The 27,930-nt window shown below is 43.1% G+C and overlaps 1 protein-coding gene across 1 annotated transcript in view; it reads right to left on the minus strand.

Annotated features, from left to right (window-relative positions):
- LOC126194850 (putative E3 ubiquitin-protein ligase UBR7) overlaps positions 1-27,930 on the minus strand; it is a 97,181-nt gene that overhangs the window by 20,627 nt on the left and 48,624 nt on the right. The window contains exons 6-7 of the mRNA XM_049933197.1: positions 18,038-18,144; positions 1,603-1,765 (exon numbers count right to left, since the gene is read on the minus strand). Coding sequence (XP_049789154.1) covers positions 1,603-1,765; positions 18,038-18,144 — 270 coding nt within the window. The remainder of the gene's footprint in view (positions 1-1,602; positions 1,766-18,037; positions 18,145-27,930) is intronic.

Genomic DNA, 27,930 nt, shown 5'->3' on the forward strand with positions numbered 1-27,930 from the left:
TATTTTGCAAGTGCAATTCACATTGCAACTTGGAATTATTCTTCCTGTGAAGCCATGGAGGAACTTTTAAAATTTTTATAGGGAAGTGTTTTCAAGTGTTGCCAGGAAAACTAGTGCTGCTGCAAGAGAGCTGCATTTTAGTGAATACACTACTGAATTTAAAACCAATTCCTTACATTGCACAGCTGATTCTATAACATCAACTCTGGATAGAAAATCAACACCAGCTATATCGGTTTGTATTGCCATTACAAAGGCTTCAAATAATATTAAGAACTTCTCATTTTTAAAAAGGGAACTGCTGTGCAGCTGTGTGCAATTGGCCTCTAGATAACAGATGAGCCAAAATCATTTCAAGTAAATCTGACTCTGCATTTATTTCCCCTCGCAAGCTACAGTGTTTGCCAATGACATACTCAGAAAATAGTTGCGAGCTCCTTGTGGCTGTACAGGAGTTTGCCTGGGATATTTAAATTATGTCCCAGAATGTCCCTTATGTATTTTCTGCTAACAACAAAAACATGTTGTACATGAATTATGTTATACACAAACACATATCACATACACAAGCACCATGAAAGAGTCAAGAAAATAATTTTCACATAGACTGTATTTTTATAAGGTTCTGAGCACATTTTCCTTGGAAGAAGTCATGATCCTATCTAGCTTTTTCATTTGTCTGTGTAAGATACTGTATTTTGAAGACTGTTTATTCAATGAGCTCACATTCAAGATAAGTATACAGGACCATATTCAACACACTACTGACAAATTGCCTGATTATTAGAGTGATCAACTGCTGATTCATGCTGCCTGCATAAGAAGTATATATTTTCAGTGTACATTTCTTGAGCGGATTCATATCCCTGATGGTTCCTTTCCTGACGGTATCTATTATGGATATATGAATGAATGATTGTGTAACATCTCAAGACTTCAATGTAAGAAAAGTAATCTTATTACAATATATTTTAATACGCTGCCCTTTGCGATTCTTAGCAAGGCAGCGATGGGCGTTAATTTAACACTGACTGAGCAATTGGCAATTGCCTTTCTTTGTTTGAAGATGTGGATGTTACCAGAGATTAGTTCTGGTTAATTATTTGTAGGAGATAGATGTTTCTTGTAATAAGTTCAGCTGCCATTTTGAGGAAGCATAATATGAGTAATTATTACTGTGGCTTGTTACGTTTTAGCGTACAAAAAGGGCATACATGAGTGTCGATTGTCAATCTGAACTCTACAGTGTTCAAACAAAAATTGAAAGGAAAAGTAAATGAAGTTTTCTCTTTATCATGTAATAGTTACTAATTCCCTCAGACTTCCAGGTTCGCAGATTAAGCTGCCGGACAGTGACAAGGTTGTGGAGAAAGCAAATTGTTCTCATGCCTCATAATTTCAACTACCACAGTCACAATAATAATGTCAAAGGGACTTTAAATTTACCGTAATATCAATTTATTAAATCTACAACTTTATACACAATGAAATTCAAGGATACAGCAGAGGAAGAGACTAAAGATAGAGGGAGACACTGGGGCAGACAGATGCTTACGTCTAAAAACATTATACAATTGAGAATTTGTCTTCTCGGTACCCTACCTTCAATAGCTTCCACTTGCTGAACACGCCCAAGTGAAGAAAGAGCCCGCATGCCTCTTTCATATTGTGATTCTGTTTCCGTACCACTTCCTTCTGCTTCGTAAGCTTGTACAGTGTCCTTTTCATCAAGAAGAAAAAGTACTCCTTCACTTTCATACATAGCCTGCGTACAAAGAAAAGATATAACACCACAATGCCAAAATAATGCAGTGTGCCATGTTGCAACACAATTCTGTATCAGTTATCCAGATTTTGTTTCTGGATTAAATAATATTAATTTCAGTAAACATTCATTTTAGTCTACAAACTTAGTATTGGAGGGAAATGAATAGTGCAATAATTATTAAAATGCTGATGTTTAGTGTTTTCCTGACTTTCTTATAACCAAGTTTAGACTGTATGAACTTGTGTGTTTATTTGCCTTAAATCCCGAAACAAAAATTCATATATCTAATGCAGTATGGAAATATATCCTAAGTGCACCACACTGTTTATGTTCTGTGCAATTCAGGCATATGAAAATAATTACTACCGTCAGGAGAGAAGCATAAAATTCAGAACGTTATTTATCAAACAATGGACAATACTTTAATCATGGTCGATAAGCACATACCACGAAAAAAAAATTAGTTATTGTGGAAAATAAAGCAAGCAACAATTCTAGACTTAATAAAGAAATAAATAAATAAAAAGAAAAAAGGGGGAGCTGCCATCTGTCCAAAGATTGTCTTGAATACCAGAGTGCTTTACTAGGCACAATTCTGTTGGATGTGGTACGAAGTTGCCTCCCCCTGACCCCTGAACTGACTTACCCAGGGGACCTTCAGTTTAACTTCGATTCCGATTCACGGTGAAACTTGGCATTTTTCATGTTAATGAAACTTGCCAGTGGGGAAAGAAGTAGTAAGTGACAGATAAAAAACCCTAGGACTGACTGGGGATCGAACCTGAGACCTTTGGATTTGTAGTCTGGCGCTTTACCACAACCCAGAAAAACAAATTGTTTAACATAATGTGTGAGAACATGAACTGTCATCATAACAGCTTATTCATGCATAAATTGAATGCCCTATAGACAGAGTGCGCACGTTTTGTGTGTGTGCTTGTGCATTTTGTTTTAGGGTGCAAAAAAACAACCGAGGTCATACACGTCACACTGCCACAGTCTGGGATTTCTGCAGAAAACCATTCATGACATGGGTGGACAAAGTAACGAGATGATCAACTGCAGAATGCTGCGATCTAAATCCACACTATGCATTCGTGAGTAAATGGCGAGATTCGATCCACCACACCAGCCAGGTAGGAATCATACGTCCCATCACCTAGCAAACGCAGCCGGTAAGAGAGATGGGGCGGTAGCTGGGAGGAAGGGTTTTGTCCTTAGCGGGCTTAGGTATGGGTATGACTGTGGCTTCATGCCAGCATTCAGAAAATGTGCCCTCAGCCCAGATGAGGTTGTACGTGTTTAGCAGAAAGTGCTTGCCCGCAAGAGAGAGGTGCTGCAACATCTGAATGTGGACAGCGTCCGGCCCTGGGGCGCAGGACCAGGATGAACTGAGAGCATTAGCTAGCTCCCTCATAGTGAAGGCAGCATTGTAGCACTCACAATTGGGAGAAGAGAAGGGTATCACCCGAGCCTCTTCCACTCGTTTCCTATGGATAAAGGCAAGGTGATAGTTGGAAGAGGGCGGCCCAAGGTGTTGGAGATAGCAACAGGATCCACGATGACAGCAGCACCTCCTGTCAGGCTGGAAATGGGGGAATGGATCTTGGTTCCAGAGAGCCGTCGGAGGTTGGCCCACACAACTGAGGAAGGTGTGGAAATGGTAAAAGAACTAGTGAACGAAATCCAACTAGTTCTTTTGCTATTCCGAAGAACTCGACGACACTTTGCACGCATCTGTTTAAAATGAATGCAGTTTTCCCACGTAGGGTGGCAGTTAAAAACGCGGAGAGCACGTCTCCGTGCGCAAACTGCGTTGCGGCACGCCTCAGTCCACCAAGGGACTGGGACACGATGTGGTAAAGAGGAAGTGTGAGGAAAGGAACGTTCTGCAGCAGTAAGGATAATGTTTGTGTGATAGTTCACCTGGTCATCACAACTGAGGAAATCTTGTTCTGCGAAGATTGCCAGAAGGAGTAAAGCTGCCAGTCAGTAAGCTGCCATTTGGGCATGCATGTGGATGGGGTAGGAGTCAGAAGACGAACAGCACATGGGAAGTGGTCGCTCGAGTAGGCGTCAGAAAGAACGGACCACTCAAGATGATGGGCTAACTGGGCAGGTGTGCAAGGAGTCAGAAAAGAAAATGGGTGCACCAGTGTTAAGGCAGAAGAGGTCGAGTTGGTTAAGAATGTCGGCCAAGACGGCACCTCCCTGGCAGGCCCTGGGAAAACCCCAAAAGGGATGATACGCGTTAAAGTCACCGAGTAGCAAAAATGGTGGAGGTAGCTGCCCAATAAGGTGAAAAGCCAGCCCTGGTGACATCAAAGGACAGTGGTACATAAACGGTACAGAGGGTGAAAGTCGGGTGGGGAAGGAAGAGGCAAACGGCAACAGCTTGAAGACTGGTAGTCAGGGAGATGGGTTGACTATGAAGGTCATCCCATATAAGCAGCATGACACCCCCATGAGATGGGATGCCGACCTCAGGGGGAAGGTCAAAACGAATCGGTAAGTAATGTAGAAGCTCAAAGCGGGCCTCAGGGCACAATTTCATTTCCTGAAGGCGAAGTACAAGGGGATGCTGCGATGCTAGAAGCAGCCGTAAATCCTCGTTGTGGGACCGAAGGCAGCGAACGCTCCACTGGAGGACAGTCACGAGGAGGAAGAGATGTAGGAGTGTCAGCCCAGTGTCCGTCGAAGGACAGCCAGTGGAGAGTCACTACTGCAGGGCACAGAAGCAGGAGGACCCTGCTCCATGGGGTCCACACAAGCATCGGCATGCTTGTGTGGTCAGTCGGTGGAGTCTAACATCGAAAAATGGTTGGTGGTGTGCACCGGCGAGACAGAGACCAGCCAGGCTAAGTGACCACATGACGACGCCATTGAGCAGGATCTTCGAGTTGGTGAAGGGGAAGACCATTTGTCTTTAGCGGAATTGTTCGAGCCCTTCTGCTTAGAGGAAGACTTGGGTGTTGGTTGGCTGGAGGGACAGAGGAAGTCTTTCTGCGAGTACCCCTGGCCTTTCCTGCCTGCCAGTTGTGTAGTGGGTAGCTTCACCTCATGAGGCGAGAGTTTGACAATTTGTTGCACAGCAGGACAGGGGGACGGTGATGCTACCTTGACATGGGCGACTTCACAACCTCGGAGTCAAATTTGAGGTCACATATCTGTGTAGCCATGTCCTCCATGGAGCGAGGGGTAACAGACAGGAGAACACAGGGTTTACGGCTAGCCAGTAACTTGCCAGCTACTAGGTAAGGCACTTTTTCCTTTACCCGAATCTCTTTAACAGCCCACTCGTTGAGATACATGGGACAATCCCGGGAGGAGGCGGCATCGCCGCCATTGCAGGGAGGAGGCAGACATTCACTCTCGTGTGCATCCCTGCCACAGGTTACGCATTTGGCCGGGTGTCAACAAGATGTTCTAGTGTGATTGGACAAATGACACTGGTAACAGCGCATCGGATTCGGAATGTACGGCCAGACTGTGACGATTTCGTAGCCTGCTTTAATCTTGGACAGTAGCACCACCCTATCAAAGGTGAGGAAAAGATTGCGGGTGGACACCAAGGAAGAACTGACCTTTTACATGACACGGTGAACCGCAATGACACATTGACTGGAGAGGTACGATTGTATTTCAGCCTCGGTTAGACCGCCAAGCAGCCCACTGTAAACTATACCATGGGAAGAATTCAAAGTTCTATGTGCCTCGACACGAACAAGGTAGCCGTGGAGAAGCGAGGTAGCAAGAAGTAGTTGTGCTTGAGTATCAGAAGCCGTCTCCAAAAGCCAAGTGCCATTCCATAAGTGAGAGCAGGATTTCCCCGGGCCCGCAATGGCATCAACACCTTCCTGAATAATAAACGGATTGACCATAATGAAGGACTGACCATCTTCAGTATGTGATACAACAAGGAACTGTGGTGCAGCGGGAAGGGTCTTCAAATCAATAGACTCATTAAGTTTTCGTTTCGGCGACGCTGATGGAGAGAATGTGTGACTAATCATGAGGAAATTCCCCATGATTGCCAGTGTCTCCGATGGCGTGCTCCTTCCAACTGGGGGGCCCCTACGTAAGGGGGCGCACCTGCCTGTCAACCCGGGGCTGGGAATTACACATTACCCAGTCACCTTTTACACGTCAGACGTGTGGGCGGACCATCAGGTGTGCACAGGGAGCAAGAAGAAAAAGAGGATCCTCAAACACCGAAGCGGAGGAACGGGGGGAGAAGGGAAACAAAGGAAAAAAGGAGCCAAAAAGAAAGTTGAGAGTGTTCGCAGGTCAGCAACAGAATGCAGAACATTCCCAACAATACCCCAGACATGTTCCCCAAGGGAGGGGAAAAAGAATAGCAAGAGGATAGACATGCAGCACGGAAGGGAGAAAGTGCTGCAAAGGCTGAGGCCACGAGGTAGCCAAGCACGAACCCAGCAAGTTGAATGCATCAAAAAAGAATATACGTGGCTGACTCGGTCTTATGCTGCAACTGTGTAGTGACAACTTAGCATTGACCAATTCAAATACAAACAATTGTTCAATTCTTCCGCCGGCCGAAGTGGCCGTGCGGTTAAAGGCGCTGCAGTCTGGAACCGCAAGACCCTTACGGTCGCAGGTTCGAATCCTGCCTCGGGCATGGATGTTTGTGATGTCCTTAGGTTAGTTAGGTTTAACTAGTTCTAAGTTCTAGGGGACTAATGACCTCAGCAGTTGAGTCCCATAGTGCTCAGAGCCATTTGAACCATTTTTTTTCCAATTCTTCCATCAAGTGTAATACCCAGCAGAAGAGTACATATCTAGAGGATGGAGGACAGCATGCTGTCGTGTTTCCACTGTGGACACACTGTTTGGTATAGCAGAGAAAGACGATGAGTGTCTAATGACTATTGTGCCACTACACATCAATTATCACAACCGTCCTATTTGGTCCAGTGAACTGCATACAATTGGAGTCAACATGTGGGACGAAACTTGTCTTACCCTGGATGAGATCGCTCCCCAACACACTGTAGCCACTGCCCATTGCTGTATAGAAGTATCGGCCACTTGCCTAACTGCTGACTGAAGGGAAACTAAGCAAAGTGACTATCTATAGAGGTCAGGCCGCCACATATGAAAATCCTCAGCAGGCAACAATTACCCAGATGCTCGGAAATCGCATCAATGGCCAACCTGTCTGGGTACCAGTGAGCTCAGGTGCTTCTTTTTCTTGTACGTCAAATGCTTATCACTGCCATCTTAAGAACACTCATGTCCTGTGATATGAAAGTGATTGTACTGAAGGTCGCAAATGAAGAATCCAAGCTTTTGAACTTGTCAGAATGTAGCCATAATGTTATTCTCAGGCATCGCAAGCAGTCATGGGCAATGGAAGATCAGAGCTTCAGCTTGATGAAGCTGTTTCAACTAGCACAGAACAGAGTACTCTGGACATTCATTTGCCACTGATGACAACATAATTCTGCTGTCATCAATGACATGAGCACCAGTTGCCAATCAAGATTCAGTTAAACTGTAAAGCTACTGTTGGTTCCAAAAAGTTACAAAGGCTTATAAAAGGAAACTACATACTAATGACGATCACAATCACTGCAGGCAGTCAAAGAGAACTTGTGATCACTAATTTTTATGAGCAGCCATAGCTCACCCCTCAATGTGCATGCATAAGAACAGCTTACTGTCACTGACTAACAATCATGCTCTGCTTCTCCTGTAGACAGTGCAGTTTTTATTGTGACACCTCCGACTGCCTGAAAGACCAAAGAATTTCTCAACTACGGACATGCTGAAAGGCTATTGGCAAATTAAGGATGATGAGGCTCACCAGGAAACGACTGCCTTCGTAACAACCAATGGTCTCAGTTTCAAAATTAAGCCATTTAGACTGTGTAATGCTCCAGCCACCTTCGAGCTTACTATGCGCAACTGGCTTTTGATACCTTATATGGACAATATATCTGTTATCTTGATGACATTGTGGTTTTTTTGGAGACACTTGAAGAAAATCTAAGCCTCCCAAAAACCACACTGAACTATGTTCAGACCATAGGCCCCCACCTTAATCCTACAAAATGCTTCTTCATCACCCAGAAATAAATATGTAGTTAGTCCCAATCCACAGAAAATAGGAGCAGTCATAGATTTTCCAACTCCTTCGCACATTCATGACGTGACAAGATTTTTCAGATTGTGCTCGCATTACTGGTGATTCATACAAGACTTCTGTACTGATGCCCGTAGCCTTAAGAATTACTGCAGGGAGACACCAAATTTTTCTGGACCAACCACAAAGAAATATCTTTACTGGTCCTTAAGAAGGTGTTAACAACTTCTCCAGTCCTAGCATTATATGATGAGAATGCCAAAACAGACAGTCATAATGACACTAGCGGTTATGGGTTGGATGCAGTGCTAGTGCAAAATCAAATTCAGTAAGGTGCTGGAAAGGTGATAGCTTATGCTTCCAGGGCACTCTCCAAGACTGAGATAAACAACACTCTACCGAGAAAATGTGCTTTGCAATTAATTGGGACATCAACAAGTTCTGACTTACTTTATTTGGCAATCCATTCACTGTTGGGAAAAACCAGCATTATGCTGCCAGACTACCCTGAAGGATCCATCATGTTGACTGGCAAGATGGGACATTTGAGCCTTCAGGTGTACGACATCACAGTGGTATACAAAACAAACACAAGGACGCCGAATACCTTTTGAAGAATCCTTTGATGGAACACAGCAGTGTAGATGAAGTCTGAGTCAACACCGCATTAAACAACGCTGGTGCCAACCACAGGGAAGTTCAAGCACTCCCCAAAACCACAGAAGCCTTAATGGAGGAGGAATCGGCCTGAAGAGATTTCTGATCAACGAACAGAACATTACATACGACACACTATAATCCAATAGGGTGGAAACAGTTACCTGTCTTCCCAGCCCATCCAAAGCTAACTATCCTGAAGTATTTCCACGATGCACTAACATCTGGTCACCTGGGCTTCACGAAGACCCTAGAAAGAGTCAGATGCAGGTGTCACTGGCCATGTCTCTATTAATCTATTGAACACAACGTGAGCTACTGTGAGGTATGCGAGCAAGTGCTTCAATTACCACTAGAGAATCTGATATCAATTCCACCTATAGGAGTGCTATTGCAAAGGACTGGCTTCAACCTATTAGGGATGTTCCTGAAGTCCATGAACTGAAATCTGTGGACGATAGTCTGCACTTACTACCTCAACTGCTAAGCTGTCAAAAAAGCCATTGCCAATGGCCGAAGCCCTGGAAATTGCAAGGTTTCTTGTAGAAGACATCATTCTGAACCATGGAGCACCCTGTACAATGGTGTCTGATAGTGGAAAAATATTCCAGTAAAAGCTAGTATCACCAATAATTTCATGTTGCAACATTGCCTACAAGATAACTACGCACCACTCGCATACAAATGGTCTCACAGAACTCTTTAATAAGAAACTGACAGGTATGCTCTTGATGTATGTCTACGTCGAACAGTGAAATAGGGATCCGTTAATGCCCCTTATGACAGTCACTAACAACACACCACTCTTTGTGCTCAATGGTTGAGAGGACAAGAACAATGATGTGTACACTGTTCCTGTTACAAGCAACTGACACTCAACATGACTCCACGAAACACATCATCCGGACTGAGGAAGCAAGTCAGTTGGGCTCCACAGAGACCCTGGATGTCTCTGTTGGTGAATTACAGTGCGGAGGACGACTCGGTACGGATTTTAGGCCTGTGCAGAAAATGGGACTACCTGAAGAGTAATTAAAGCACTACTTCAGACCACTTATTGGACATCACATACAAAGTCAAGGACTATAACCCTTCAATAATACGACGACAATAGCACAGAGATGCTGTCCTTGTCCTCCTTATGAAACTCTGCTAACAGTCCTGAGGCACAGACTGATAATGTGGCCTTCTTGTTCAAGGGAATTGACGACTCGCTCAAGGATCGTTAAGCTTTGATGGGAGGGGCTGCCTCCAACACTTGTCATAATGAAGATGATACGACAACAAGATCAAAAAGCAAGGATCTGCTAGTCCTCCCAACCAACAACAAGATCTAGGTCCAGTGTATCATAGTCAAAGCAATGTGGAATTCTAAAAGAGCAGGTCACTGTGCATCCAGGAGAGAAAGCAATGGAGTGAGCTGTGCTGCGCGCAGGGTGGAGTATTGGTTAGCATTGCTAGCTGGTGTGCTGCCAGTCGCCAGTTAAAATCTGACCATTCTCAATAATTTGTGATTTAGTAGTTATCAACTCTGGAAGGTTCTCTGAATCTCTTATGTTTGCATAATTTGGAATATTTGGGATCTACACGAACAGCATCACTCTCTGTCCAGGAGTTGAGTTCTGTTTTGGTGGTAAGCTGAAGTTTGTATTAAAACTACTTTCAGTGCTAAGTGTTTTAATACACTGATGGCCCTGCTTTTGGATCTGGACTAGATTCTGGTAGCAACATGACAATATACTGAAGAGGAATTTTAAACACTTACCTCCAGGCAGGTGTATTTGGAGGCTCAGTGTCAGTTAGACTGTCAGTGAGAGTGCATTGCAAGTTCCTGCTATTAATAAGGCAAGTACACAGTTTGTTTATTACATATTTTTACGAGCTTCAAACAGGAGCTACTTATTTTCAGTTATCTGTGTAGTTACTAGTTTATTTTAATAATTTCTTGCATGTTTGAGTGCTTACCAGGCACAAGCTTTTATTTTAATAACAGTGTAGCGTGGAGTACCGCTGTTGCTATCGACCCTCACATCGTGCAGGCTTTTGTTGTTTTGGTTAGAACAGCTCAGTGTCAGTTAGACCATCTGTAAGAGTGCACTGTGAATTCCTGCTGCTAATAAGGCGAGCACACCGTTCTTTTATTACATATTTTTACGAGCTTCAAACAGGAGCGACTTCCGTAATGTATAGGAACTGTGATTGCTAAGTACAGATGCGAGCTGAAGCGTTCACCCATTGCTCACACCTCCAGGTTGTGTTGGCTCCCGTCACACTGCTTGAGGCTGCTGCCACTGCGGAGGGGTTGGACGTGAGGATGTGAGGGACCACGTCCCACACGTCCCCTGATTGGTCCGCTGCTGTGGCTGCCCAGGGTACTGCCTCCACTGAGGTTGATCCCTCACCCGTGGTTGAATGGGAATCATTCCAAAGTCTGTCAAGCAGTGAAAGACTTTCCAAGGGGCTGATCGTAGGGCCTCCTCAGTTTGTTTGGCGAACAGGTTTTGGGCGTTATCTGTGGTTGACGAAGTCTCTGACCCGGATACAGTCGCCCAACCTGTTCCAAAGGAAGCTTCTCGGCCCGCAAGGTCTCGACAGTCACAGAGGGTGGGTTTGTTGGTAGTTGGGAGCTCCAACATTAGGCGCGTAATGGGGGCCTAGGGAACATGGCTGCCAAGGAGGGGAAGGAAGCCATTGTGCACTCCGTGTGCATAATGGGGGGAGTCATTCCGGATGTGGAAAGGGTGCTTCCGGATTGCATGAAGACTACAGGGTGTAGGCAACTGCAGGTGGTGGCCCATGTCGGTACCAATGAAGTGTGTCGCTTTGGATTGGAGGAGATCCTCTCTGGTTTTGGGCAGTTAGTGGAAATGGTAAAGACTGTCAGTCCTGCTTGCGAGATTAAGGCGGAGTTCACCGTCTGCAACATCGTCGACAGAACCAAGTGGGGTCCTTTGGTGCAGAGCCGAGAGGAGGGTCTGAATCAGAGGCTCAGGCGGTTCTGTGACTGTGTAGGCTGCAGATTCCTTGACTTGCACCATCGGGTGGTGGGTTTCCGAGTTCCACTTCATAAATCAGGAGCCCACTACACAGGAAGCAGCTACACGGGTAGCTGAGGCTGTGTGGAAGGGACTAGGTGGCTTTTAAGATTAGAGGGCCTCAAGAAACCACAGAAAGGGGGCAGGTAAAACACAGTAAGGTAATTGTAGAAACGATGTGTATTGTAGTTGTAAATTGTCGCAGCTGTGTTGGGAAAGAGCCAGAGCTCCAAGCCCTAACAGAAAGCACTGAAACTCAAATAGTTATAGGAACAGAAAGCTGGCTAAAGCTGGAAATAAGTTCAGCTGAAATTTTTCCAAACAACCTAACAGGTTTCAGAAAGAATAGATTAAATACACTTGGTGGTGGAGTATTTATTGCTGTCAGAAGTAGTTTACCTTGTAGTGAAATTGAAGTAGATAGTTCCTATGAAATAATATGGGTAGAGGTTGTACTATACAATCGGAATAAACTATTAACTGGATCATTTTACCAACCCCCGACTCAGAAGATATATTTGCTGAACAGTTCAAAGAAAACTTGAGTCTCATTTCAAATAGGTACCACACTTGTACAATTTAATCTACCCTTGATATGCTGGAAATTTTTTTACATTTAAAGCCAGCGGCTGACACAAAACGTCATCCAAAATTGTATTGAATGCTTTCTCAGAAAATGATTTTGAACAAATCAACAGTTCATGAGTCCACTCGAAGAGTAAATGGTTGCAAAAGCATACTTGACCTCTTAACAACAAATAATTCTGGTCAAATAGGGAGTATCATGTCAAATACAGGGATTAGTGAACACAAGACAGTTGCTGATAGGCTGAATACCATAACACCTACAACCATCAAAAGAAACGCGAAGTCCATCTATTTAAAAAAGCTGATAAAAATGCTCTTAATGCCTTTTTAGGAGACAGTCACCACACCTATTGATCTGGTCATTTAAGCATAGAAAAGATGTGGAATGATTTCACAGACACACACACACACACACACACACACACACACACACACACACACACACACACAGAGAGAGAGAGAGAGAGAGAGAGAGAGAGAGAGAGAGAAAAATCGAAGGCAATTGATATATATATATATATATATATATATATATATATATATATAGAGGGAAACATTCCACGTAGGAAAAATATATCTAAAAACAAAGATGATGTGACTTACCAAATGAAAGTGCTGGCAGGTCGACAGAGACACAAACGAACACAAACATACACACAAAATTCAAGCTTTCGCAACAAACTGTTGCCTCATCAGGAAAGAGGGAAGGAGAGGGAAAGACGAAAGGATGTGGGTTTTAAGGGAGAGGCTAAGGAGTCATTCCAATCCCGGGAGCGGAAAGACTTACCTTAGGGGGAAAAAAGGACAGGTATACACTCGCGCACACACACACACACATATCCATCCACACATACACAGACCCAAGCAGACGTATATGCCAGGACTTTCATTTGGTAAGCCACATAATCTTTGTTTATATATACATCACATAAATTAATAAGTCATGGTACTGATCCCCCATGGTACACAAAACAGGTTAGATTGCTGTTGCGGAAGCAACGAAAAAAAGCATGCCAAATTTAAAAGAACGCAAAATTCCCATGATTGGCAAAATTTAACAGAAGTTCGAAATATAGCACATATTTCAATGCAAGATGCTTTTAATAATTTCCACAATGAAACACTGTCTCAGAATCTGGCAGAAAACCCAAAGAGATTCTGGTCATACATAAAGCACACCAGTGGCAACATGCAGTCAATACCTTCACTGAGTGATAACAACTGTGAAGTTACTGATGACAGTGCCACTAAAGCACAGTTATTAAACATTGTTTTCCGAAACTCCTTCACGAAAGAAGACTACGTAAATATTCCTGAATTCCAATCAAAAACAACTGCCAAGATCAGAAACATAGAAGTAGATATCCTCAGTGTAGCACAGCAGCTTAAATCACTTAATAAAGGCAAGGCCTCCGGTCCAGATTGTATACCATCAGGTTCCTTTCAGAGTATGCCGATATAATAGCTCCATATTTAGCAATTATATACAATAGCTCACTCACAGAAAGTTCCGTACCTAAGACTGGAAAATTGCTCAATTCACACAAATACCCAAAAAGGGAAATAGGACTAATCCACTGAATTACAGGCCCGTATCAGTAACGTTGGTTTGCAGTATTATTTTGGAACATATACTGTGTTCGAACATTATTAATTACCTCGAAGAAAACGATTTACTGACAGATAGCACGGATTCAGATAACACTGTTCTTGTGAAACACAACTAGCTCTTTATACTCATGAAGTAATGAGTGCCATCAACAGGGGATGTCAAATTGAGTCCATATTTTTAGATTTCTAGAATACTTTCAACACCGTTCCTCACTAGTGTCTCCTAACCAAACTGCGTACCTATGGGATATCGCCTCAGTGTGCGAATGGACTCGTGATTTTCTGTCAGAAAGGTCACAGTTCGTAGTAATAGATGGAAAGTCATTGAGTCTAACGGAAATATATCCGATGTTCCCCAAGGAAGTGTTACAGGCTCTCTATTGGCCTGATATACATTAATGCCATAGGAGACAATCTGAGTAGCCATCTTAAGATTTTTTGCACAGATGATGCTGTCATTTAACGTCTTGTAAAGTCATCAGATGACCAAAACGAATTGCAAAATGATTTATTATACAAAAAGTGCCAATTGACCCTGTGACCCTGAATAAAGAAAAATGTGAAGTTACTCACATGAGTACTAAAAGAAATCCACTAAATTTCAATTACACGGTAAGTCACACACATCTGAAGACTGTAAATTCAACTAAATACTTAGCGATTACAGTTACAAATAATCTAAACTGGAATGATCACACAAATAATGTTGTGAGTAGAGCAAACCAAATACTGTGATTCATTGGCAGAACTCTTCAAAGGTGCAACAGGTCTACTAAAGAGACTGCTTACACCACACTTGTCCGCCCTTTTCTGGAGTATTGCTGTGTGGTGTGGGATCTGCATCAGGTGGGACTAATGGATGACATCGAAAAATTTCAAAGAAGGACGGCTCATTTTGTACTATCATGAAATAGGGGAGATAGTGCCACAGACACGATACATGAATTGGAGTGGCAATCATTAAAACAAAGGAGTTTTTCATTGCGATGGGATCTTCTCACGAAATTTCAATCACCAGTTTTCTCCTCCAATTGCAAAAACATTCTGTTGGCACCAACCTACACAGGGAGCAATGATCATCACAATAAAATGAGAGAGATCAGGGCTCGTACAGAAAAATTTAAGTGTTCATTCTTCCTGCGCGCCGTTCGAGAGTGGAACGGTAGAGACAGCTTGAAGGTGGTTCACTGAACCCTCTGCCAGGCACTTTATTGTGAATAGCACAGTAATCACGTAGATGTAGATGAACTGTAGCATACATTTAGAAATATAGGTCACCAAGCATTTGATAAATGTTATCTAGCAGAAATCTAAGGTGTGGAATGCGAATCCCTGCCAATACTGACATGATGTGCTACACACTAAAGAACAATATAAAATTAATTATGGCTATTTTATAAACCCTACTCATCCTTAGTGTCTGGTACAGTAACATTGCCTTAATGAAAAGATATTTGTATGCTTTGCAGTAATAAAAATATTTACATGTAAAAATATAAATCTTTTACCACTTTCTTATTGCATTCCAGTTCATAAAAATCACAATTTAAACCAGTGATAGTCTTTAATGAGATTTCAGATGAATTTTAGAGACAGCGTGTCGTGTATTAGATCTTCTCTGGAATGTCAGTTACACGAGGAGAGAATTCAATGTTCATTTTAAATAAGGCAAATGACAAATCTGCTGCCTTATTGATTAACTCACAGTTTATCTCATATTATAATACTATTCCAAAGAATTAATTTCCTAATCAGTCTTGTACCCATAAAAAGACAGGTGAAGATAATATCACTACCGTCATCTGCAATACATGTCCCACATATTATATGCAACTATTCACAGTATGTCACTAAAAATTAGAAGTAGAGAGAAGAGCACCACTGCATTGTAATTCCTGCTCCACTGCAAAGATGGATATAGATATTAGGGTCAATGGCATGAGAAACAGATGAAACAACAAACTGAACTAGTTCCTAGGGGCACTATGGCATTTTCTTCAGATACCATAGAGAATCTGCAGCTGAATTAGTCCTCTTATTCAGAATCCCTCAGGCCTCCTAAAAACTGTACCCTGTGATTCAAAGAAACTGTAGATCACATCATTTTACAAGACCGGCAACAGAAATTACCCATCAAACTACCATTCAATATCTCTGACATCCCTTAGCTCAAATGTAATGAGGTATCTTTAACTGAACAACCACTTCATGTTATCCAACAAGGATTCCGAAATCATTGGTCACGCGAAACTGAACTCGCAATTCTCTCATATGGCATTGTAAAAGTCAAGCATCAATGCAATCAGGCAAATGCATTATTTCTAGACTGAACAATTTTTAACCTGATACTTCACAAAAGATTATTAACACAAGCAAAATAATAGGGAAAATCGAAAAAATTTGGAGGATACAGCATATCGTCTTGGATGGAAGTCTTCAACATCTTGGATGGAAGTCCAACAGATGTAGACATGATTTTAGGTGTTTCCCAGAAGAGGGTATTGGGACCCTTGCTGTTCACGTTGTGTTTTCGTGACTTGCCTGACAATATTAATAGTTGGTGAATGATGCAACCGGCCAAAAATACTTTTTACAATGTTTTATTTCAGTGCAATAATGGTTTTGGGTTACGATTCCTATCTTCAGATGGCTAACATTTTCAATTACATGGATGTTTTGATCAATAGCGTATTGTCTGCTCCTGCAATAAGTTGCAGTTGATAGTAATTTGTTTTGATGTGGTCCATATCGATGGTAGGCAATTAAAAGCTCTATCTCCATTTTGTTAAATTTTAAAGGAGAAGCAAAAACCCTGTTTCTTAAAAATAATTCATATAGAAGTGATACAGATAAAGTTGCTACATGTGTAACTATATAGTAGAAGTCTAGTTCTTGACATATTAGAGTAACCCATGCATTTTCAAATCTCTCTTTGTTAAAGGAATTACTGGTTACTGGAATTAAAAGGTTTTCACAGACACATGAAGATTTTCATTGCCTACCATCGATATGGTTTTCCAGGTCGATGTATATGTTGCTGAATTGCACAATGTGTGTGCTGTTTCCCATGTTGACGTATAAGTTGTTTAATTGCGAACAGCACACGTATTGTGTAAATTCAACAACATATACATCAACCTCAAAAACCACATGGTACACAACAAAACAAATGGACATACATTGCAACTTATTGCAAGAACAGATACAATGCTGTTTATCAAAACATTTATGTAACAGGTAATTGGTAGCCCAAAACTGACTGTGGTACTAAAATAAAACATTTTAAAAATACCTTGTGGCTGGTTACATCATTCACCAACTACTATTAATGACCATGATGTTCACAAGATCCAACATGGATAAAACAACATTAGTGTTAACAGTAACAGCAGCATTTTTGCAGATGATGCAGCATCTACAATGAAGTATTATGGGGGGAGACCTTGCGAAAATATTCAGTCAGATCTTGACAACATTTTGAAATGATGCATAGATTGGCAAACTGTTTTAAATGTTCAAAAATGTATAATTGTGGTTGCCTCAAAAAATGTAAAAATGAAGTGACATCAATGAGTTACAACTGAAATCAGTCTACTTACACAAATACCTAGATGTACCAACTTGGAAATGAAATGGAATGATCACATGGTTCCATCACAGGTAAAGTGAATGGCACACTTCAGTTCACTGGCTGGATACTAGGAAAATAGGCAGTCTACAAAGGTGCTTGATTACAGTACACTCTTGTGACCCATCCCAGAATACTGAGGAACCCATATCAAATAGGGTGAACAGAAGAAATGTAATGAATACAAGGATAGGGAGCACAATCGGTCACTTTTATTTGACTCACAACAAAGTGACACGGAGGTGCTCAAAAACCTGAATTGTCAGAAGACTGAGGATAAACACCAACTATCCCGTGGAAGGAGTATATGTGAGGAATCTGGAAATAAACTACAGCCTCTTTTTATCACTCCTGTAATGACACCTAAGCTAAAATTACAGCATGCTTAGAGGCATTTAACTAGGCATTCTTCCCATGCTCCACACACAAATTGCAAGAAACTCTAATATCAGATACAATGGAATACCTTCCACAGTGTACTTCATAAGCTACTTTACGAAGTCACTGAAGCTGGATTTATAAGTAACTTCTGTAAAAATATTATTATACAAACTTATCACACAGTAAATTTAAGTCTCACAATAGCTAATAACACAGAATCAAACATAATCTAAATGTTGAAGCTCATTTGGTGGGTACCGTACCTTGCAACTTGAACAAGTACACAGTGTTTTCCGCCAGCCGTCAGAAAAAAATACAGCTCCAAGAGATAATGCTGATGCAGGAGGAAAAGTCTGCAGAAGAGGACAGCCTGTGGCACAAGGAAAGAGTATGAGACTGGTGCTCAATAAAAATAGCATTTATACATTCAAAAGAGACACAGGAAAGGAGAAGCCTGCAAACGAATCTAAAATTAGGTTAATCAAAAATATTAAGCTAAAAGGGAGTGCGACTCACTGTAAGCAGTGGTTAGACCCACACTAAAGCATTTTGTTCTCTCTCTCTCTCTCTCTCTCTCTCACACACACACACACACACACACACACACACACACACAAACACACACACAAAACTTAGGAAGATGTACAAAATTTGAAAAGGTGTATCACACTTGTGCAATCATAATCTCAAGCTGAAGGTTGTGATGATACAAGTACGGATATTGTCAGTGTTTCTACAAAAACAGTTTGCGTTTTGTATTTGGCAACGCGTATCTAATGTGGATGGTGTGTCTAAAGGAGAGTGCCAAACTTACAGTGAGTTACGTGTAAGCATACATGACCTAGCGGCAATAGTATGAAACAAAGCAGCGTGAGATCACATGCTACAAGCTGTGCTGAAGAGTGCTGTCACCTAGTGTCAAAGACCTGAAGTAGTATAATGTAATCTTTTTGGTGTTATAAGTAAAATTATTGAAGTGTAAAGAAACTGAGAATTTGGTTAACTGTAAGACAAAGAACTAAACAATATTGCATAAAGCATTATGTATTTAAAGAGAGAGAAATGGCTAAGATTAAATAGCTGTGATGTAACTTAGGGGAAATATTGTGTGACACAGGACGCTGTGTGGTCCTGCTATTTTCAATGGTCGTAGTCTAGCAGAATAGTCATTATGTTGTCTGTCTTTAAAAGTCAAGGTGAAAAATTGCTTTTGCACAAGTGAGCAGACTTTATAGAGCCTCAGACACCTATATTAATAATAGAATAGATTGGGGGAAAAAAAAAAAAAAAAAAAAATCAGTCAATGTTACTTAGCTGTATGTCATCGAATGAATTAATTGTGGCTCTGTTTCTGAATATAAGGAAAAGCCAGTATTAGAACGGTGATATGGATATTGAACGTCCCCTAACAGTTGCTGGCTGGTATTTCCTATTAAGTATTCGGCATTGTTGTGGTGCAAGCTATCTCCAAGAGTCATAATTCTAACCGGTAGAGCAGTTTGCAAATTTACGTACCATTTTTGATGGAGTGCTCACCACAGCAACTGAAAACTTGATTACTTTTGTTCTTAGCATTATCAGAATGTGAGATAAACTTGGTCAGCAGCCATTACCAAAAGTTAAGCTGTGAACAAAACTCTCCAGTGTGCCGTGTGAATTTTTTGAACAATTATTTCATTATTATTGGTATAGCATGTTACATGTTTTTTATTCACAAAGTATGAGACACTCCAAATTTGTTTCCTTCGAATGACATCTTCCCACATTGAAAACATTGTAAAGAAACATAAATATCTACAGTTGAGTTAGTGTAAACTGATCCCGGACAGTTGCATTGGGCTGGGCCTGGCAGCTTCGTGGGCCTACCTCAGCCAAAAATGTAATGTGATTTTGTAAACACCTGTGTTGTCACAGCTCTGTAGATGGCTACTATTTGTGCCTGCAGCCATTAGCACTTCGCAGCTGAAAGCTGGCAACAGTGCTGTGAACTATCAAGGATCATCTTGCGCTGTCTCGACTATGGCTTTCACCATTTAAATTATCATATAGCTGAGAACTACGCCATGAATTTGCCCTCAAAAAGTAATGTGCCAAAATGTCTATAACAGAGCATAGGCACTGTGATGATAAAAATAAAAATTCAGTGAAAAAATACATTTGTTTTCACGTGCAACAAAATGTAAGTGTTTTTCAAATACCAAGGCAGATTTTAAAATTATGTTCAGCCCGTTAAAATCAAACAGTGGAAACTCCAAGTAGGAATATCAACAATGTAGGAAAAGAGAGATTGCTACTTACTGTAAAGAAGACACATTACATTGCACACAGGCACAATTAAAAAGACAAATACATAACGCTTTCAGCCACAACCTTCATCAGAAGAAGAGGGACACACATCATTCATACACACAAGCAAGCACACCTCATGCACGCATGACCAGCACACCTCATGCACGCGTGACCACCACACCTCACGCACGCATGACCACCAACCGCCATCTCCAGCATCTTGGGCCGGAATGCAACTATCACATGGGATACAAGCAGCAATATGTAGGGGTGGGGGAAGGGAAGGGATAGTAGTGTACGGGTAGGGTGAGAGAAGAATGCTTTTTGGTGGAGTATGCAGGGGACTAGAGTGCCAACAAGTACAGCATCAGGAGGTTCTGAGGCAGAGAAGTGGGCAAAAAAGGAGCGAAAAAGGAGAGAAGCAGACAAAGATGGGCAGGTACTTTGGCAGAGGGCAGCAAATAATCTGGGTGGGAGACGAGTATGGGGAGGAGATTAAGAACAGGGGGTGGACACTGTTGGGTGGAGGGTGTGGGGACAATAGGTTACCATAGGTTGAAGCCGTGATAATTACAGGAGCAGAGAATGAGTTGCAACGAAAACACCTATCTGCACAGTTCAGAAAAGCTGCTGGTGAAGGGAAGGATCCAGATGGCTCGGGTACTGAAGTAGCGATTGAAATCAAGTGTGCAGCAGGGCTGGTTAATGACATGGCTGCTTTCAGAGGTGGTCTGGCCCCTGATGGGGCAGGATAAATCTGTGACAGGACTGGAATAGGAAGTGCTGGGGTGGGTGGATTGGACTGATCTTGCACATGGGTCTTCCAAAGGTACATGATCCTTGTGGTAAAGACTAGGGACTGGGAGTGGCATAGGGGTGGATTAGGATGTTGTGGAGGGTGAAGGGTGACAGAGCATCAATTCCGGAGGGGTGGGAAGTATTTCAGGTAAGATGTCCCTAATTTCAGGGTATGATGATAGGTAATCAAAGCCCTGGCCAGTTAACTATTTTCATATTATGATAACGCGACCTTATGCTTAGGTCCCTCAAAGTGACGCAACAATTAACAGCTCAGATAGTATTTCTTTCTCTACCCAACCACTGGTAAATTGCATGCATAGTCGTGTAATGAAGTACACAGTGGTAAAAAATTTCATTGAGCAACTATTGCACATGACTGTTTTTGTTCCAATGTCTGAATCACAAGGTAAATGCTCAGCTAAATTAAGGATGCGTTCCTGTCAGCAAATGCAATACAGTAAACTAAAATGTCACATACTGATAGCCGAATGTGCCCGACAAGTAGGTCTTTGTTCTGGAGGTGGAAGCTATGCTATTAAGAGTAGTGTGCTCATCGAAGTTTGGTGTCGGTACTTAAATCTCTGAAATAGCTGTGATACAGCACGGTGGAGATAGCACAATTAGTTACACAGCACAAACTATGCATCTTCTTCGGTGCAGTAACATCCAATAATTTGTCCAGATTCCCACACAGCCTAATATCCCACAAAATAAACAAACCTCATGTCTTTAAAAGAACACTCTGGATGCTTCTGGCTATTTTAGTTGTTGAGTGGCCTGTGCCACACACAGGGATTTGAAGCACATCATCATTCTACACGACAGCAAAGAATAAAGTGTACTGACTGGGCAAGCGACCTAGTCATACAGTTTATTGCACTAACTTACGATAAAAGGAGGTGAGCACACCCATATTCAACCTGTATTGAAGACCGTTGGTTGGGTATAATGTTCAGACCGAATGGCTGTTTTCAACTACCATTTAGGCAAATAGGCTGATTCCCCTTCTCTGTCTCAGGATTACAAACAATAAAAGTGTGTTAAAAAGAAGTTCATTTGAATGATGCATTTAAAATGACCTTCAAGTCATGAAAGAGTGACTGCCAAAAGGAAAAATTGAGGAGACTAATTCCAAGGAAAAGGTTAGAACACCCAACTATGTCGTCCTGCTAGGATTGTCAAAGTACACTGCCTTAAAATTGAATCCCTTACTGACAATCATTGAATAAAATCTTAAAAATATAAAATCAAGCTTGGTTTTATTAAAAATCCAAGGCGAAAATTTGTTTTAAGCATGTTCATGTCCACAACACATATTATATTCAATGTCTTCAATTATCTTCACCAATTTGACTCTTAAGCGAATATATCGCAGAATGTTCCACTTTATTTCATAAGACGATATCATCAACAATTTTTCTTCTTTAGGGCCAGCAGTGTAATATATGTCTGATAATGACAGGATTGTTACAGTACATACACCAAACAGCTGCTTATAATGAGTAATCTTTATTTACAATTACGACAGACTGTTTCGGCTTTATCACCACTTTCAAGTACCTGCAATCACAATTTTGGTGGAATAGGTGTGGATGTCAATGTCATTCATATTAAAGTAGCTGTCTTGTACTCACGATCAAAAATGTACTACAGATTCTGCACAGAATACCAAAAGGTTTCGCAATGAATCATCAACTGGGGCAACTGAATTACATTCGCCGCCAGGGTTTTGATTATCTCTCGTTGTGCCCTGAAATGAGAAATGTCCTGCCCACTATCCTTCCCACCCCTCACACAGACACAAGCAGACATTTGTAAAGGCTTGTGTCTGTGTATATGCGGATGGATATGTGTGTGTGTGCGAGTGTATACCCGTCCTTTTTTCCCCCTAAGGTAAGTCTTTCCGCTCCCGGGATTGGAATGACTCCTTACCCTCTCCCTTAAAACCCACTTCCTTTCATCTTTCCCGACGAAGCAACCGTTTGTTGCGAAAGCTAGAATTTTGTGTGTATGTTTGTGTGTCTATCGACCTGCCAGCGCTTTTGTTTGGTAAGTCTCATCACTATATCTATATATATAAAAGCGCTGGCAGGTCGATAGACACACAAACAAACACAAATATACACACAAAATTCAAGCTTTCGCAACAAACTGTTGCCTCATCAGGAAAGAGGGAAGGAGAGGGAAAGACGAAAGGATGTGGGTTTTAAGGGAGAGGGTAAGGAGTCATTCCAATCCCGGGAGCGGAAAGACTTACCTTAGGGGGAAAAAAGGACAGGTATACACTCGCACACACACGCATATCCATCCACACATACAGACACAAGCAGACATATTTCTTTTTAGATATATTTTTTCCACGTGGAATGTTTCCCTCTGTATATATATATATATATATATATATATATATATATATATATATATATATATATATATCTCTAAAAAGAAAGATGATGAGACTTACCAAACAAAAGCGCTGGCAGGTCGATAGACACACAAACAAACACAAATATACACACAAAATTCAAGCTTTCGCAACAAACTGTTGCCTCATCAGGAAAGAGGGAAGGAGAGGGAAAGACGAAAGGATGTGGGTTTTAAGGGAGAGGGTAAGGAGTCATTCCAATCCCGGGAGCGGAAAGACTTACCTTAGGGGGAAAAAAGGACAGGTATACACTCGCACACACACACATATCCATCCACACATACAGACACAAGCAGACATATTTAAAGACAAAGAGTTTGGGCAGAGATGTCAGTCGAGGTGGAAGAGTAGAGGCAAAGAAGTTGTTGAGAGACAGGTGAGGTATGAGTGGCGGCAACTTGAAATTAGCGGAGATTGAGGCCTGGCGGATAACGAGAAGAGAGGATATACTGAAGGGCAAGTTCCCATCTCCGGAGTTCGGATAGGTTGGTGTTGGTGGGAAGTATCCAGATAACCCGGACGGTGTAACACTGTGCCAAGATGTGCTGGCTGTGCACCAAGGCATGTTTAGCCACAGGGTGATCCTCATTACCAACAAACACTGTCTGCCTGTGTCCATTCATGCGAATGGACAGTTTGTTGCTGGTCATTCCCACATAGAATGCATCACAGTGTAGGCAGGTCAGTTGGTAAATCACGTGGGTGCTTTCACACGTGGCTCTGCCTTTGATCGTGTACACCTTCCGGGTTACAGGACTGGAGTAGGTGGTGGTGGGGGGGTGCATGGGACAGGTTTTGCACCGGGGGCGGTTACAAGGATAGGAGCCAGAGGGTAGGGAAGGTGGTTTGGGGATTTCATAGGGATGAACTAACAGGTTACGAAGGTTAGGTGGACGGCGGAAAGACACTCTTGGCGGAGTGGGGAGGATTTCATGAAGGATGGATCTCATTTCAGGGCAGGATTTGAGGAAGTCGTATCCCTGCTGGAGAGCCACATTCAGAGTCTGGTCCAGTCCCGGAAAGTATCCTGTCACAAGTGGGGCACTTTTGTGGTTCTTCTGTGGGGGATTCTGGGTTTGAGGGGATGAGGAAGTGGCTCTGGTTATTTGCTTCTGTACCAGGCCGGGAGGGTAGTTGCGGGATGAGAAAGCTGTTGTCAGGTTGTTGGTGTAATGTTTCAGGGATTCCGGACTGGAGCAGATTCGTTTGCCACGAAGACCTAGGCTGTAGGGAAGGGACCGTTTGATGTGGAATGGGTGGCAGCTGTCATAATGGAGGTACTGTTGCTTGTTGGTGGGTTTGATGTGGACGGACGTGTGAAGTTGGCCATTGGACAGGTGGAGGTCAACGTCAAGGAAAGTGGCATGGGATTTGGAGTAGGACCAGGTGAATCTGATGGAACCAAAGGAGTTGAGGTTGGAGAGGAAATTCTGGAGTTCTTCTTCACTGTGAGTCCAGATCATGAAGATGTCATCAATAAATCTGTACCAAACTTTGGGTTGGCAGACCTGGGTAACCAAGAAGGCTTCCTCTAAGCGACCCATGAATAGGTTGGCATACGAGGGGGCCATCCTGGTACCCATGGCTGTTCCCTTTAATTGTTGGTATGTCTGGCCTTCAAAAGTGAAGAAGTTGTGGGTCAGGATGAAGCTGGTTAAGGTAATGAGGAAAGAGGTTTTAGGTAGGGTGGCAGGTGATCGGCGTGAAAGGAAATGCTCCATCGCAGCGAGGCCCTGGACGTGCGGAATATTTGTGTATAAGGAAGTGGCATCAATGGTTACAAGGATGGTTTCCGGGGGTAACAGATTGGGTAAGGATTCCAGGCGTTCAAGGAAGTGGTTGGTGTCTTTGATGAAGGATGGGAGACTGCATGTAATGGGTTGGAGGTGTTGATCTACGTAGGCAGAGATACGTTCTGTGGGGGCTTGGTAACCAGCTACAATGGGGCGGCCGGGATGATTGGGTTTGTGGATTTTAGGAAGAAGGTAGAAGGTTGGGGTGCGGGGTGTCGGTGGGGTCAGGAGGTTGATGGAGTCAGGTGAAAGGTTTTGCAGGGGGCCTAAGGTTCTGAGGATTCCTTGAAGCTCCGCCTGGACATCGGGAATGGGGTTACCTTGGCAAACTTTGTATGTGGTGTTGTCTGAAAGCTGACGCAGTCCCTCAGCCACATACTCCCGACGATTAAGTACCACGGTCGTGGAACCCTTGTCCGCCGGAAGAATGACGATGGATCGGTCAGCCTTCAGATCACGGATAGCCTGGGCTTCAGCAGTGGTGATGTTGGGTGTAGGATTAAGGTTTTTTAAGAAGGATTGAGATGCAAGGCTGGAAGTCAGAAATTCCTGGAAGGTTTGGAGAGGGTGATTTTGAGGAAGAGGAGGTGGGTCCCGCTGTGACGGAGGACGGAACTGTTCCAGGCAGGGTTCAATTTGGATGGTGTCTTGGGGAGTTGGATCATTAGGAGTAGGATTAGGATCATTTTTCTTCGTGGCAAAGTGATATTTCCAGCAGAGAGTACGGGTGTAGGACAGTAAATCTTTGACGAGGGCTGTTTGGTTGAATCTGGGAGTGGGGCTGAAGGTGAGGCCTTTGGATAGGACAGAGGTTTCGGATTGGGAGAGAGGCTTGGAGGAAAGGTTAACTACTGAATTAGGGTGTTGTGGTTCCAGATTGTGTTGAAAGGAATTTTGAGGTTTTGGAGGGAGTGGAGCTGGAAGTGGGAGATTGAGTAGATGGGAGAGACTGGGTTTGTGTGCAATGAGAGGTGGTTGAGGTTTGCTGGAAAGGTTGTGAAGGGTGAGTGAGTTGCCTTTCCGGAGGTGGGAAACCAGGAGATTGGATAGTTTTTTGAGGTGGAGGGTGGCATGCTGTTCTAATTTACGGTTGGCCTGTAGGAGGATGCTCTGGACAGCCGGTGTGGATGTGGGAGAGGAAAGATTAAGGACTTTTATTAAGGATAGGAGTTGACGGGTGTGTTCATTGGCTGAGTTGATGTGTAGGTGAAGGATTAGGTGGGTGAGGGCAATGGATTGTTCAGTTTGGAACTGGTATAGGGACTGATGGAAGGAAGGGTTGCAGCCAGAGATGGGAACTTTAAGTGTGAGGCCTTTGGGGGTAATGCCAAATGTCAGACAAGCCTGAGAAAATAGAATATGGGAGCGTAATGTATAGGGACTGATGGAAGGAAGGGTTGCAGCCAGAGATGGGAACTTTAAGTGTGAGGCCTCACCCACCTAATCCTTCACCTACACATCAACTCAGCCAATGAACACACCCGTCAACTCCTATCCTTAATAAAAGTCCTTAATCTTTCCTCTCCCACATCCACACCGGCTGTCCAGAGCATCCTCCTACAGGCCAACCGTAAATTAGAACAGCATGCCACCCTCCACCTCAAAAAACTATCCAATCTCCTGGTTTCCCACCTCCGGAAAGGCAACTCACTCACCCTTCACAACCTTTCCAGCAAACCTCAACCACCTCTCATTGCACACAAACCCAGTCTCTCCCATCTACTCAATCTCCCACTTCCAGCTCCACTCCCTCCAAAACCTCAAAATTCCTTTCAACACAATCTGGAACCACAACACCCTAATTCAGTAGTTAACCTTTCCTCCAAGCCTCTCTCCCAATCCGAAACCTCTGTCCTATCCAAAGGCCTCACCTTCAGCCCCACTCCCAGATTCAACCAAACAGCCCTCGTCAAAGATTTACTGTCCTACACCCGTACTCTCTGCTGGAAATATCACTTTGCCACGAAGAAAAATGATCCTAATCCTACTCCTAATGATCCAACTCCCCAAGACACCATCCAAATTGAACCCTGCCTGGAACAGTTCCGTCCTCCGTCACAGCGGGACCCACCTCCTCTTCCTCAAAATCACCCTCTCCAAACCTTCCAGGAATTTCTGACTTCCAGCCTTGCATCTCAATCCTTCTTAAAAAACCTTAATCCTACACCCAACATCACCACTGCTGAAGCCCAGGCTATCCGTGATCTGAAGGCTGACCGATCCATCGTCATTCTTCCGGCGGACAAGGGTTCCACGACCGTGGTACTTAATCGTCGGGAGTATGTGGCTGAGGGACTGCGTCAGCTTTCAGACAACACCACATACAAAGTTTGCCAAGGTAACCCCATTCCCGATGTCCAGGCGGAGCTTCAAGGAATCCTCAGAACCTTAGGCCCCCTGCAAAACCTTTCACCTGACTCCATCAACCTCCTGACCCCACCGACACCCCGCACCCCAACCTTCTACCTTCTTCCTAAAATCCACAAACCCAATCATCCCGGCCGCCCCATTGTAGCTGGTTACCAAGCCCCCACAGAACGTATCTCTGCCTACGTAGATCAACACCTCCAACCCATTACATGCAGTCTCCCATCCTTCATCAAAGACACCAACCACTTCCTTGAACGCCTGGAATCCTTACCCAATCTGTTACCCCCGGAAACCATCCTTGTAACCATTGATGCCACTTCCTTATACACAAATATTCCGCACGTCCAGGGCCTCGCTGCGATGGAGCATTTCCTTTCACGCCGATCACCTGCCACCCTACCTAAAACCTCTTTCCTCATTACCTTAACCAGCTTCATCCTGACCCACAACTTCTTCACTTTTGAAGGCCAGACATACC

Source organism: Schistocerca nitens, chromosome 7 (genome assembly GCF_023898315.1).
Source record: "Schistocerca nitens isolate TAMUIC-IGC-003100 chromosome 7, iqSchNite1.1, whole genome shotgun sequence".
Taxonomy (NCBI): domain Eukaryota; kingdom Metazoa; phylum Arthropoda; class Insecta; order Orthoptera; family Acrididae; genus Schistocerca; species Schistocerca nitens.